This window comes from Plasmodium falciparum, assembly GCF_000002765.6.
Source record: "Plasmodium falciparum 3D7 genome assembly, chromosome: 8".
In the NCBI taxonomy this organism is placed as follows: Eukaryota; Apicomplexa; class Aconoidasida; order Haemosporida; family Plasmodiidae; genus Plasmodium; species Plasmodium falciparum.
This window is the reverse complement of record NC_004329.3, coordinates 772501-787500: the sequence shown is the minus strand read 5'-3', so window position 1 is coordinate 787500 and position 15000 is coordinate 772501. Positions and strand designations below refer to the sequence as shown.

The 15000-nt window shown below is 19.4% G+C and overlaps 4 protein-coding genes across 4 annotated transcripts in view; 2 read left to right on the top strand and 2 right to left on the bottom strand.

Annotated features, from left to right (window-relative positions):
- The window catches only part of PF3D7_0817300 (conserved Plasmodium protein, unknown function), a gene marked incomplete at both ends in the record, with an annotated part of 6708 nt that extends 2116 nt beyond the window's left edge, over nt 1-4592 (top strand). The window contains one exon of the mRNA XM_001349316.1: nt 1-4592. This exon is cut by the window's left edge and continues 2116 nt beyond it. Within this exon, the coding sequence (XP_001349352.1) occupies nt 1-4592 (4592 nt within the window).
- Nucleotides 4593-7853: 3261 nt separating this feature from the next.
- Nucleotides 7854-10244, top strand: PF3D7_0817200 (conserved protein, unknown function; the record flags this gene model as incomplete). The annotated part of the gene is made up of 1 exon (XM_001349317.1): nt 7854-10244. The coding sequence occupies one exon, from the start codon at nt 7854-7856 to the stop codon at nt 10242-10244; it is 2391 nt and encodes a 796-aa protein (XP_001349353.1).
- Nucleotides 10245-10709: 465 nt separating this feature from the next.
- PF3D7_0817100 (tRNA modification GTPase, putative) lies at nt 10710-13202 on the bottom strand (the record flags this gene model as incomplete). The annotated part of the gene is made up of 1 exon (XM_002808806.1): nt 10710-13202. One exon carries the CDS (start codon nt 13200-13202, stop codon nt 10710-10712), a length of 2493 nt encoding a protein of 830 aa, XP_002808852.1.
- Nucleotides 13203-13763: 561 nt separating this feature from the next.
- PF3D7_0817000 (NEDD8-activating enzyme E1 catalytic subunit, putative) lies at nt 13764-14933 on the bottom strand (the record flags this gene model as incomplete). Its single annotated transcript, XM_002808805.1, has 1 exon — nt 13764-14933. The coding sequence occupies one exon, from the start codon at nt 14931-14933 to the stop codon at nt 13764-13766; it is 1170 nt and encodes a 389-aa protein (XP_002808851.1).
- Between the last annotated feature and the right edge of the window lie 67 nt (nt 14934-15000).

Sequence of the window (15000 nt, the reverse complement as noted above, 5' to 3'; positions counted from 1 at the left end):
ATAAAGTGTGGTTAGAATTATCTGGTATGAATCATGAAGAACATTGTCCATATAGCCCCCATTCTGTTGAAGGAATGTTTTTGAATAATAAAAAAAATAAAAATCAAATTATTAGCAGCTTAGGAAATGATAAATTTTTTACTAATAATAGTAATATATTAAATGGTGTTATGTTGAATAATCCTAATGTAATGAATGCACCTCATCCTTTTAATAAGATGAATTATAATTATCATAATATGAATCCAGGATTGAATAATTTTAATTCTTTTAATAATGCTAATTATGCTTTTATTAATATGAATTATAATGATATGAACATTGGTGTAAATAATAATAGCGACCTTAATAATAATAATACTGCTGCTACAAGTAATAATAATACTCATAATAATAATAACAATAATAATAGTAATTATAATCCATATTTTATGAATAATTATATGAATAGTAAAAATCATCCTTTGTATTTAAATTCAAATAATAACTATGGGAATGATATTAAGATGAAAATTCTTCCTCCATACATGCATCATTTTAATAAAGCTATGAAGATTATTCCTGAAGGTTCATCATGTAATGTAATGAATATGTCAAATGGTAATAATAATATGAATCAAATGAGTCATATGAATGATATGAATAATATGAATAATATGAATAATATAAACAATATGAATAGTATGAATAGCATGAATAGCATGAATAGTATGAACAACATGAACAACATGAATAGTATGAACAGCATGAACAACATGAACAACATGAACAATAATAATAATAATAATAATAGTGGTAGTATTGTAAACCTTGGAAATAATAATATGGATATTTCCATGAATAGTAAGACGCTTTATAATTTATCTAAACTTAGCTGCGCTACAAATTCTACTACAGATTCATCTAAAATGAGCCTTAAAAGAAATATATGGTATAACAATAGAAGTAATAGTGTTCATAGTGCTTTAAACGGTGCATTGAATAGTAACATGAGTAATAATTATTCGGACAATATGTTATTACGTTCGTCTATAAAAAATGGCCCGAAGTATAGTGTTCATTATCCTTCATCTAGTAATAACCAAGATACTACTACTATGAGTATATCTAATAAGAAAAGTGTAGTGAGAAATCTTATGTTAAATACTCAAGATCAAAATTTTGTTCTGAATAATATGTACAATAATAATAGTAGTAATAATAATACTAACAATAGTAATAATACTAACAATACTAACAATAGTAATAATAGTAGTAGTAGTAGTAATAATAATAACACGAGCAGTGCAACTTATAATAATTATATGTCAAGCTATGGTTATGTAAATATGCCTACAAACAATAATATTAATATGAATGAGAACAATGTAGAATTTAATAATACTAAGAAGAATTCGGTTACAGATAACTTAAACAATAATGGGAATGTTAAAGATCTACTTACTAACGGAAATATGAACAATGCTGTATATTATAACAAGAGTATATCATCTAATAATAATGGAAAGGATTTAAGAAATAATTTTTATAATAATTCAAATATAGATTTAAATAAGAATAATTGTTATTCAATTGATAATAAACAACAGCTAGCTAATTCTAAATTTGTGAATAATAATATATATCCCAATTATAATAATATGAATGATATGACCAACAACAATAATAATAACAACAACAACAACAATAATAATAACAATAATAATAATAACAATAATAATAATAACAATAATAATAATAACAATAATAATAATAACAATAATAATAACAATAGTAACAATAATAATGATTATGTTCATAATAATATTAATGTATCTACATCATTAGGCTGTGCGACTGGATCTGTTATGTCTCAAGGAAGTTCTACAAATAATATGAATTATAATTTAAGAAATTATGAATCGAAGAATTTTAATTCATATCAAAATGGTATCATATCAGATAATAGCAACAGTAATAATAACAGCAATAATAATAATAATAATAATAATAATAATAATAATACTAATAGTAGTAGTAGTAATGGTTTAATTTATCATTATCCTAATTATGATAAGATAAAAACAAATGCACCTAAAGGAATATTGAATGAATATAAATTGGTAAAAAACGTAAGGTCAAATTCTAATAGTTTGAATAATAAAAAAGGAAGTAATAATACTTATTATAATACTAAAACTAGCCAAAATGCATATCAAAACACAATTCTGAAAAATTCACCCTTAGTCAGTTTATCAAATAATTCGGGTATGATGAATTATAACATGATTAATGATATGAAGGATGAAAATAATATGAACGCTGGTAATATGTATACTGGTTCGATTAGTAGCAGCAATAATAACAACAGCAATAACAACAGCAACAATAATAATAGTAATAGTACCATGACATCAAATGGATTATTATATAACAATATGAATATTATTAATAATAACAATGTTGACGAATTAAACGACATTAACAATAACAAGGTTGGAATCCCTCCGCATCATTTATTAGATAATACCTCATTAATAAAAGACGAAATGAATTATAATAATGAAGAAAATAATATGGTATCGCAACATCATAAAGTTTTTATAGGAAATGGACATGAAAATATGTTAAAGGACAACTCAGAAAATTTATTAAAGCATATGTCAAATGATACAAAAATTGATGAGAACAATAATAATACACATATTGATGATAAAGACTATAACAAAAATAATATGCAATTAGATTATAGTAATAATAATAATAATAATAATAACAAAATGGATCATTCTAGAAATGGCAGTGGTTCAGATGATTTTATGAAAAGGAAGTATAAAAAGATGAACACTAATTTTGATTCTAATAATGAACATTTAAATGACGAATTTAAAGATATTGATATTGTTGATGCACAAAATGATGACACAGATAAATTGAGAGATATCAATGGAAAATATGAAGAAAATAATATAATAATAGATGATATCAATTCTAAAGAAAGGAGAAGTATTAATGAATATAATAATAAATGTTCTTCAACAGCTGCTTATAGTGAAATGAAACAATATGTGGATGTAAAAGATACTAATAATCATAATAATAATATGTTATCTAATTATTTAAACATGACAGATGAAAATAATAATAATAATAATAATAATAATAATAACAATAATACATACTTAAATGATGATAATGTGAAAACTACTGAGAAAAAAAGAAAATTTTTAAATACCTATAATGATCCAAATGTTGATGATATGAATAATAACCTTTCTCATCATGTAGGTGTTGATTATGATAATCACGTAGTAGATTCGTTTAATAATTCTTCATACATGTATTCTTCACAAATGTATAAATATATGAAATCAAATAAATATGACACATGTATGAATACAAACATGGAAAATATAAATGGTACCAATAATAATAATAATAATAACAATAACAATAATAATAATAATAATAATAATAATAACAACAATAATATTAATAGAAATAATGTATCTGATAATTCCACAAATATTGTTGATAATGATTCATATGATAAAACGAATAATTCTTCTAATGGCTCTATGTATAAAACCAATGTACAAAATATGGTTAACAATAATAATGGTGCTGCTACTTTAAATAAGTGTGATTCTTTACTAAATCATGATATGAATGTTTCAAAATTAAATTATAACAGCAACAATAATAACAATAGTAATAATAATTCTTGTGGCGTTGCGGGAGGTAGCATGGATTCACATTATAATACGGCAAATTCCTTGATGAACTATAATAAAAATCATTATGAAGATGGAAATGATCTTAATAATATGGACACAAATAATAACAACAACAATAATAATAATGGTAGTAATAGTAATAATAGTAATAATAGTAATAGTAGTAATAATAACAATAATAAGAATAAGAATCTTATGGGTAGAGACAGTTTACAAGATAAAATTATGTATAATCCCATGAATGATTATAATTGTATTTACCCATCGAACAATCCTTATGGTATACAGAATAATGACAAAGGTTACATGTACCCAAATTATAATACTGCATTAAATATTATGAATCCTAATGAAAACGGTGACAATAACAATAGCATGGTAGGTGCAAGCGTTATGGACAATTACAATAATAATAATTTATATATGAACAATAATAATAATAATAATAATAATAATAATAACTATTTAAATAATTATATGAATCCTACAGATAATATGAAAAATATGTCTAAAAATAATAATGGTTCATATAATACTTCTTTACAAAATTTAAATGGTCTTGAAGGTACAACAAATAATGCCGCCGTTACTCAACCAGCTAATAATTTAAATAATTATTCCAATTTAAATAATAATAATAATAATAATCTTACTATGTTCAATTGTGATTTGGCTAGTAATCCATATAAAAACGACCTGACATGTTCATACAATAATAATGGAACAGCTAATAGTAATTATTACTATATGAATAATGGATATGACAATAGTAGTTATCAGTACAATCTAGCAAATGGAAATATGATGTATGATATGAATAATCGCAGTATGGATGCTTCAAATAATCAAAATGATTATTATAATCAAAATTATTAGATGACACACACACAAAAAAAAAAAAAAAAAAAAAAAAAAAATAAAATATACATATTTTACCTGAACAATGACATATATATGTGAAAAAAAAAAAAAAAAAAAATATATATATTTACATTAACAAAAGTGTATATATATAAATAATTAAATAATATATTTTTGTAGTGATCCATTTTATTATTTCCATATATATATTTTTTATATTAGAAATGAAATATGTGTATTAATATGAAATGTTATACAACATATGTTTGTATATATATATATATATATATATAAATGAATATTTTAATTGATCATATCTATGTTTTAAATAACAATAATATAAAGTAATTAAAAAGTTTATAGAATATATATGCATTATATATATATATATATAAATATATATACATATATATATATATGTATGTTTTGTTTTTTTTTTTTTTTTTTTTTTTTTTTTTATCTTGATGATTTTGTAAAGATCATGTTTTTAATTCATATATAAGTTTTTGTTAAACAGGGTGCTAATCTGAATTAATATTGTTATATAATGTGTATGTGTTACATTTTTATTTTAATTTTTTTTTGTGCTTAGATATAATTACGCATATATTTTCATAATTAACATATCTTTTCTTTTTTTCTTGCATCCTGTCTATATATATATATATATATATATATATATATCACATTTTGATGATACATTATTATTATTAGATGTGTTAATTAATATTATACTTTAAAATGTTATGATCTGTTTATGAAAATATATATATTCATATCATTCATACACATTTACATAATAAATATATATGAAAAAGTATATGTATATATTTATATTTATGTATAGTATTTTATAATATTATATATGAAATATATAAAAACAAGGATAATTAAATAAAGAAAAATATGAGACAGTTTTTCATATTTAATGTTTGGAATGTTTGTTATTTTATATATATATATATGTATTATTATTATCATTATTATTATTATTATTATTATTATTATTTATTTTATTATATTTCAATTTTTTTTTTTTTTTTATAAGTACATTTACCGATGTGGTGTATAAATAATAAGAATAAAATTTTTCTTATTAAAATTATCTACCCATTTTTTTTTTTTTTTTTTATAACAGTGTTAAATAACTGTTATTTTGTAATTCTATTTTTTTATTTTTTTATTTTATTATTTTTTTATTTTATTATTTTTTTATTTTATTATTTTATTATTTTTATTATTTTTTTTGATACATTTTTTTATTTTTTCTTTTAATATAATAAATTCTTTAAATGAATTATTTTATTTATCATATAAATTTTTGTATTTTAACAAGTATATGTAAATATATACTAAAATATTTAAATGAACTACAAACTTAAAAATTAAAAAAAAATTAAAAAATAAATATTATATTGTTCAATAATAATGTTAAATGTGTAAGACCATTTATTATGATAACATTTAAAAAGAATGGCAAAATTTTTTCTTTCTTTTTAACGTTTATAAGTTTTTTATACCTCCTCCCCCCCTTACATTTATTTGTGTATATTTTTTTTTTTAAGAGGACGTTTTTGTTTTGGGGTCTTATGAAATGTATGTATAGATTTTTTAATAATATACTTTCCTATTATATTTTTGGATGGTTAATAATAATTATATTTTTCTTTAGACATATATTATGTAGGAGTGCGAAGTTATGATTATGAACATGTTTTTTAAAATAAAAAAAAATTTATATATATATATATATATATATATATATTTATTTATACTTTCTTATAAAAATAAATGATGATGTTATGGTATTTTTTTTTTTTTTTTTTTTTTTTTTTTTTCAAAAGATAATATAAATATCTACATATAATCATTTAGGTGTGTTCATCTTTATAACTATATTTCATGATGCTTAATGAAAATAGAAAATATTATATATACTTATAATAATTTAAAAGGAAAATAAATATTAAAGACATATGTTAAAAAATATATATAAATCAAAAAAAATATATATATATATATATATATATATACAATTATGTGTTATTCTTTAAAATATTTATATAATGATAATTATATTTTTGTTTTTTTTTTTTAAGTTATAAAAATGGATTGAGATATATAAATATATATATATTTTTTTTTTTTTTTTATATGAAAAACAAACATATTAAAAATAATATATATATATTATTTCATAAAAAAATTATCCAGTGGCACTATTTTTCATATATACAATATATAAATAATGTTGTACGTATTTCAAAAGTATGAACATTATAATATAAATATAAGAAACCAAAAAAAAAAAAAAAAAAAAAAAAAAAAAAAAAAAAAATAATATAAAAATAAAATAAAATAAAAAATATATATGTATATATATATATATATATATATATATTTATATATTTTTATTAATTTGAAAAATTTTATCAACATGTAAAAATAATGAATTAATTAATTACCATAATTATATATAAAATCATAAATATTAATAAAATATATAGGAATTAAATTTTTTCATTATATACATGTATACATATAAATATAATATATAAATATATATATATATATGTTAATATATATGTTAATATATATGTTAAATATACGTGTTTTATTTTTTTATGTTAATTTTATAATTCTTATTTAAGTTAATTTTCTTTTCTTTTTTTTTTTTAATTATGGGAATAATAATTCAAAAAAGAAAAAAGCAGTAAAGTAGCATATATATATAATATATATATTATATATATTGTGATAATATAAAAGTATAAGAAAATGCAAATATATATAATATAATGTTATTATATATTTATTATATAATTTAATTTTTATATATTTGCAACCCATATATAAAAGTTTAATTAATGTAGCCATAAAATATATATATATATATATATATATATATATATGTATGTATAAAATTTATATTATATGACATGTTTTATAAAATGAATAAAAACATGAGAATTAAAAAAAGAAAAAAAACGTTTCATTTATTTTAATTTTTAAATATGACAAATGAAGAAATAAAAATATTGATATATATTAGTCTTCATCTTATGAAGAATTGAAAAAAAAAAAAAAAAAAAAAAAAAAAAAAAAAGTCATAAATAATAATATATTTTATAAAAAGAAAACGATCACAATATAATATATAGACACATATGTAAAATATATACATTGTCATATATATATATATATTTATATATATATATTTTTCCATATTGTGGATGTACGTTTTGAGGTTTTTACAAAAGAAAGAAAGAAAAAAAAATGGTTGTAAAAAAAATATCAGGAGATATAATACAACATTATGTAGGGAAAAATGATTTTAAAAGAAAATGTTTTAAAACATTAGATATATGCAAAAATAATAAATCAACTTTACGTATTATCGATTTAAAGAGTTATGTTAAAAACTTAATATTAGGGCTATCAAATGATGAGCTGTCAAGATATCAAAATATGTTTAACAAAATAAATAAAAGGAATAATAAATATAATAATTTATTTTATAATATATCAAAAGATTGTAATAATAAAATACAAATGAATGGAAAAAAGAAAAGTAGTAACATACAAAATGTATGTAAATATAATTGTGATATGCAGAATAAAAATTCTTTATTTAATTATGATATAATGTATAGAAACAATATAAGTATTTTTCTGAAGAGAAGGAACAATTTCCATACGTTGAATAAAATATTTCGAAAAGGAAACGATGTAATACAAGATAATACAAAATGTAAAGAATATAAGAATTCAATTAATAATATGAAAATGAATAAAAAGGATGAGTTTAATATTAATAATGATATAAATAAGAATGATAGTAATAATAAAATATATGAGATATATGAGATATTACATAAATATGAAAAGAGTATTAATTTTTATAAATATATGTTTATTATGAATAGTTTAGTTGTGATATTAATTTTATGTGGTTTGTTTGTTTTTACGGGAGATATAATAAATAAATATATTATAAATAAGATTGAAAAAGTATTAGAAGATATAAAGAATTCAAAAGAAATTGAAAATAACCTAAAAGAAATTATTAATAGTTTAATATATAATGTAGTAGTACAAGAGAAAAATAAAATGATAACTTCAGCTTTTTTTATTGATGTATTAAAAAATTCAAGAAAAGATATGGAAAATGTATTTATAGATATTTTAGAAACCGAACAAGTAAAAAATAAATTAAGAAATGTATTTCAAGATATATCTATATATTTATGTAATAATAAAGAAGTCCAAAAAAAAGTAGCATACTTATTAGCAGAAGCAATACATTTACCAGTATCAATTTCTATATCCAAAAAATGGTTAAATGATTTATTTAATTCAGAAGAAGTTACACAAAATATGAGAAATATTATATATAAAGAATTATTTAAGAATGATGAAATGATAAATCATTCTATTGGATATTTACAATATATACTTCTAAATACATTACAAAATAAAAATACACATGAAATGACCAAATTATTTTTGAATTCTATATTATCAAATCAAGAGTTCCAAATACAACTTTCAGAAAATGTCTGGAAAATTTTCAAATTAGCCTTATCCCCAAAATGGATGAATAATGAAGACTTTAAAATTGTTTTAAAAGATAGTAGAGGTGTGGAGAAAATAATTAAAAAGGAATTTAATGTTAATAACAAGAATGTAAACACTATAAGCTGTGAAATGGATAACACTATTAATAGTAATGGTAATTATAGTAGTACGGATCATTTATCGCTCATCAATAAAAACTTTTCAAGTGATGAAAATAATAGCATTAATAATCACAGGTGTGATGATAAAAACAATTATAAATATGATGATAAAAACAATTATAAATATGATGATAAAAACAATTATAAATATGATGATACTAAAAACCATAATGATGATAGTGCTTATATGTCTGTGGTCGCTTCTGAAGAGGCAAAAACCAAAATGAATATCAAATATATAGACGAAAAACTAAATAAAGATAAAATTAAATATATAGATAATTTAAAAAATACAGAAAAAAAAAAAAGTATAGATGGAAATATTTTTATCCCATTAAATTATCCTATTAATCATACATGTAATGATCACCGCATGTGTAATATTTGTCAACATTTTAATCAGAAATTAAAAAATGAAATAAAATTTATTCTTCATATTTTTCAAAATTATGATGAAAACAATGAAAAAAATATTCGTACGAATAATAATTCCATATCTATAAAACCATATGAAAATCAAAATAATTTAAATTTTAATCAGGAAGTAAATAAAACATTACAATTAAATATTATAACAGACACTTTAAAATCTTTATTAAATTCTTCTCATATCTTTTTTGATAAAACCATTTTGCGTATCCCTACATATAAAATTCAAAATGTTCATGAAATGCACGCAAAGTTTACATATCCATTCCTACTCAATATTTTTAAACACATGAATACGAATACAGATAAAAAGAAATCACAATCTACGCAAGATAATTTAAATCCTATACAAAAAGTAATATACAAATACTCGTTAAAGGAAAAATTATACTTAAATTTAGTTGATATGTTTTTATTCTATTCTTATAAATATTATTTCTATTATTATTATGTCATTAAATTAAAGTACATATTGTATGACCATTTTAAGGACAAATAATTTTAAAAGGAAAAAGAAACATATAAATGTATATAAATGTATATGTATATATATATATATATATATATATATATATATATATATATATTTATTTATTTATTTATTTTTTATTATTTTTTTTTTTTTTTTTTTTTGTCTTATACTTGTTCATCTGATCCAAGTATAAATATGTTAGTTATAAAATGTGCAAACACACACAAAAAAAAGATATATTATAAATATATCTGTATATGTATGTACATATATTTATGCGTACACGAAAAAAAAAATATAATATGCACAAATACATACATATATAAATACATTTATATATATGTCTAATATTTTTTTTTTTTTTTTTTTTTGTTTATTTATGTCTATTTTGCTTTTAACACATATATATATATATATATATATATATATATGTTTTAATTATTTTTTTTTTTTTTTGCCATATTACACACACACATGTAAACCCCCTTTTAATCACTTTCCTATACAAAAACTATCCAAAATTTTATTTAATATTTGCTCATTTTTTATTGTACCTATGATACGATTCAAAGAATTGACAGCTAGTTTAATTTCTTCAGATATGATATCAAAGGTCAAATTGTGTATATTTTTTTGTATAAACAATAAATGGTTAATCGCTTTTTTCAAATACAATTTATGTCTTTCAAATGGTAAAAACATTATATTGTTTCCATTTGAATATTTTTTATCAAATAATAGTTTTCTTTTCTTAATCATTTTTTCATTAAAATATTTTAGTAATGTATCAATGTTATATCCATTTTTAGATGAAATGAAAAAGATTTTTTTGCTACAACGTTTTAATATGTGTGTACTTAAATTTGCTAGTAAACATTTTTTTACATTTCTTTTAATTTTTGAGAATTTACATGTACTTACCAAATCGCATTTATTTAGACAAAAAATGAAATAAGGGATTTTTATTTTATTTGTCATTTTATTTTTATTCAATTCCCCCTTGTTGTTCTCTTGATTTATCTTTCCCTTAAAATTATGATTTAAAATTTTTATTATATTTATTAATTCCTTCTTGTAGTTTTTAATATTTAATAATACAAATGCCGATATGCAATTATTTTTTAAAAAGGATAGTGTTTTTTTAATACCCATGGATTCAAGTGTTTTATGAATATTTTTTTTTTTTTTTTTTTTTTTTTCATAAAGAATATAATTTTTTTCATTCAAAGATTTTATCTTTTCACTTTTTATAACCCCCGCTGAGTCACATAAATTATAAGAGTTGTTAAAAATTTGAATATTTTTTTGTATTATATCTAAAGTTGAACCTTTAATATTTGTTACTATGGATATATCATTATTACATATATTATTCATTAAGGTGCTTTTCCCTGAATTCACATTTCCAAATAATAAAATATCAAAAGAATTAGATATATCTTCTACATTATTTTTTTTTAAAATATAATTAATATGATTAATAGCTTCTCGTATTTTTCTTAAAACCATATTTTGTATTTCTTCTTTTTCTTTTGGTGATGTTATATGTTCCTCTTCAAAATCGATTTTTAGTTCAGTATATACTAATAATTCTTTTAATAATTCTTTTAATTTTAAATAAATATCTTTTGCATATCCATTCATATAATTCAATGCAATTTGTTTTTGTACTTTTTGTTTGCAAAATAATAATTCTTTTAACCCTTCAATTTGTAATAAACTCATTTTGTTATTTTCAAAAGCTCTTCTAGTAAATTCCCCTTTGTAACTTTCTCTTATTTTTATAAAGTTATGATGACACCGCTCATGTATTTTTTCATAAATTATATGATCATTGGTAGGATTATTATTACCTTCATTTGTATCATATTTCGTATTATTATTATTATTATTATTATTATCTTCAATGAATGAACATAACATATCATTATTATATATGTTATTTTGTCTTTCTTCAATTATTATTTTATAAAATAATTCATTCATATTATTGATAGCACTCATTATTTCTTTTACGATCAACATATTCCCATGACAATATATTTCTACTAACTCTTCACCTGTATATGATTTAGGTTCCTTAAAATAACTATACATAACTATATCAATAATGTCATTATTTTTATCATATAATTTTCCCATATATAATTTTCTTTCTTCCAGATTTTTTCTCATATGTATTATATCATGTAAATTATAATCACCTAGTTTTTCATTTCCACTTGTTTCATATGATAAATTATATACATCATTTGTGGTTCTTTTTTCGTTACATATTCTATTAATATTATCTTTCTTAAAATGTTGTCTTTTCCCATAATTATTATAACAAATATTATTTTTATTATTATTATTATTATTATTATTATTATTTATTTTTATTTTTTTATCCTTTCCCTTGTGTAACAATATTTCCAATATCATTTTGCTCAACGGACCAGATATTCTTATCACACTTATAGCACTTTGCACATTACCCGAACTAAGGGCATATATCGTTTCTTTATCACTCATAATTTTTAAAAGATATTCTTTTCTTACATCATCATAATTTGTAACATAATTAATCATATTGTTGTTCGCTTCACTGTAATATGTTGATATGTTATCACATATATTTTTTTTTTTTTCATCTTCATTGGATGCAAAATTATTGTTTACAAGAAAATTATGAATTGTATTGATATCCATATTTTTTTTCTCGCATTCTTTATTTTGCTCATTCTTATCAATAAATGATTCTTCCTCCATATTTAAACTTAAAATGTTTTCCTTCTGCTCGAACATTTTTCTATTCCCTATTTTGCTCTTTATTAGATGCATTTCTTTTCTACATTTCATAATCTTCAATGGAATAAAAAAGGGAAAACGTTTCGGTTTATTTCTCCTCTTTCCTTTAAACGTGTCAACGAAAATAATAAATAAAAAAAGTGTCACGGTAATGCATTTTAACAAAACGAAATGAACAAAGGGTCTCTTTATCATCTAGTTGTTTAATAAAGGTATTATAAGGATAAAACATATAAATACATATACATATATATATATATATATATATTTATCTATTTATATATTAATGTAAATTTGTCATTGTTCCCTTTTTTCTTTTTTAATTTCAACTAGCCATTTTGGCTTTTTTTTTTTTTTTTTTTCTTTTTTTTTTTTTGTGTGGGAAAATTATGACCCGTTCATAAGTTTTTAAATATATATTGTTTAAAAAAAAAAAAAAAAAAAAAATCACACATAATATAGAATATGTAGAAGAATTATGACAAATGTTGATTTAAAAGAATGACTTTTATTTAATAAATTTTTTTAATTAAATATTTTATATGGAATATAATAATTAAGATACATTTATAAAATTGTAGGGAGAAAGAGAATTACCAAAAAAAATAAAAATAAAATAAATAATAAAATAAATAATAAAATAAATAATAAAATAAATACATACATACATACATACATATATATACATATATATGTACCTTTTTAGTGACATATTTTTTAAATAATCAAATAAGATATATATAAAGAAATATCCATTCATACCAAATTAAAAAATAGTATATAATTGCTTTTATCCGTTTGAATATTTAAGTATCCATTTTCTTTTATTTGTCCCATATCTATTAATTGAGAAAGAGTCAACTGTAATTTGTGATTATATATTTTACTCACACATTTTGATGATATATATAATATACAAGTATCTGATGAAATATTAATTTTTTCACATAGATATGTTCTCTTTATAAGTTCAATTAAATCATTTAATGTATAATTTTTATGTAATGTGAAATTAATTTTTTTTTTATTACAAATAACACATTGTGGATCTTTATAAATGTGATAGTAATATGTATATATACCATTATCCCCTACATATAAAATATCACTATATGGGAAATTTTCGTTTTTATATAGAACCAGTTTATACAAAATATTTATTATTAATGAAGAAATTATCATTAATGTACTTATAGTAGTAGGAATTGTATTTGTTATAACTTGTTCTGTTAAATTGTATGTTACATTTTCTATATGAAAATATTGAGCTCTTTTTTTGGCTTCTTCATATACCCATTGTATATGTTGTATATTATTTATATTTAATTCTTCATGTTTCTCTTTTTTAAAAGAAACATTCAATACATATAAAATACATTCTTCAGGTGTTTTAGGATTATTTATTATGGAACACATAGGATATGTACTATTTGTATAATTCTCTATACTACATTGTATACAAGCATAATTTTTTTTTCTATTAATAATTTTTACATTTCCTTTAAAACCTTCTATACCTCCATCAATATATATAATATCCTTCCTTAAATTATATATTATATTGTTTAAATATATGCGACCCTTTATATTATCTAAGCAACCAATAATATAATCAAAATCTTCAAAAAATGAAGTATCAAATTCTTCTATATGATTTTTATAACTTTTTATACAAATGTTCTCATGCATATATGTTTCCTTTATTTTATAACTTATGACATCCACTTTATATTTACCTATATCATCATGGCTAAAAAATAATTGTCTTTGTAAATTACTTACTTCAACAATATCATAATCTACAATACATATATTTTTTATATGTAAAAAAATTAAATTCTTTATTACTTCGTTACCTAAACCTCCACATCCTACCACCAGTATATTTAATCTTTCAAAAGATTTAGTGCATATTAACTTGTCCATTTTAATTTATATTTTTAATTAATAATAACGTGGACATATAAATAGAAATAATATTATAAATGAATAA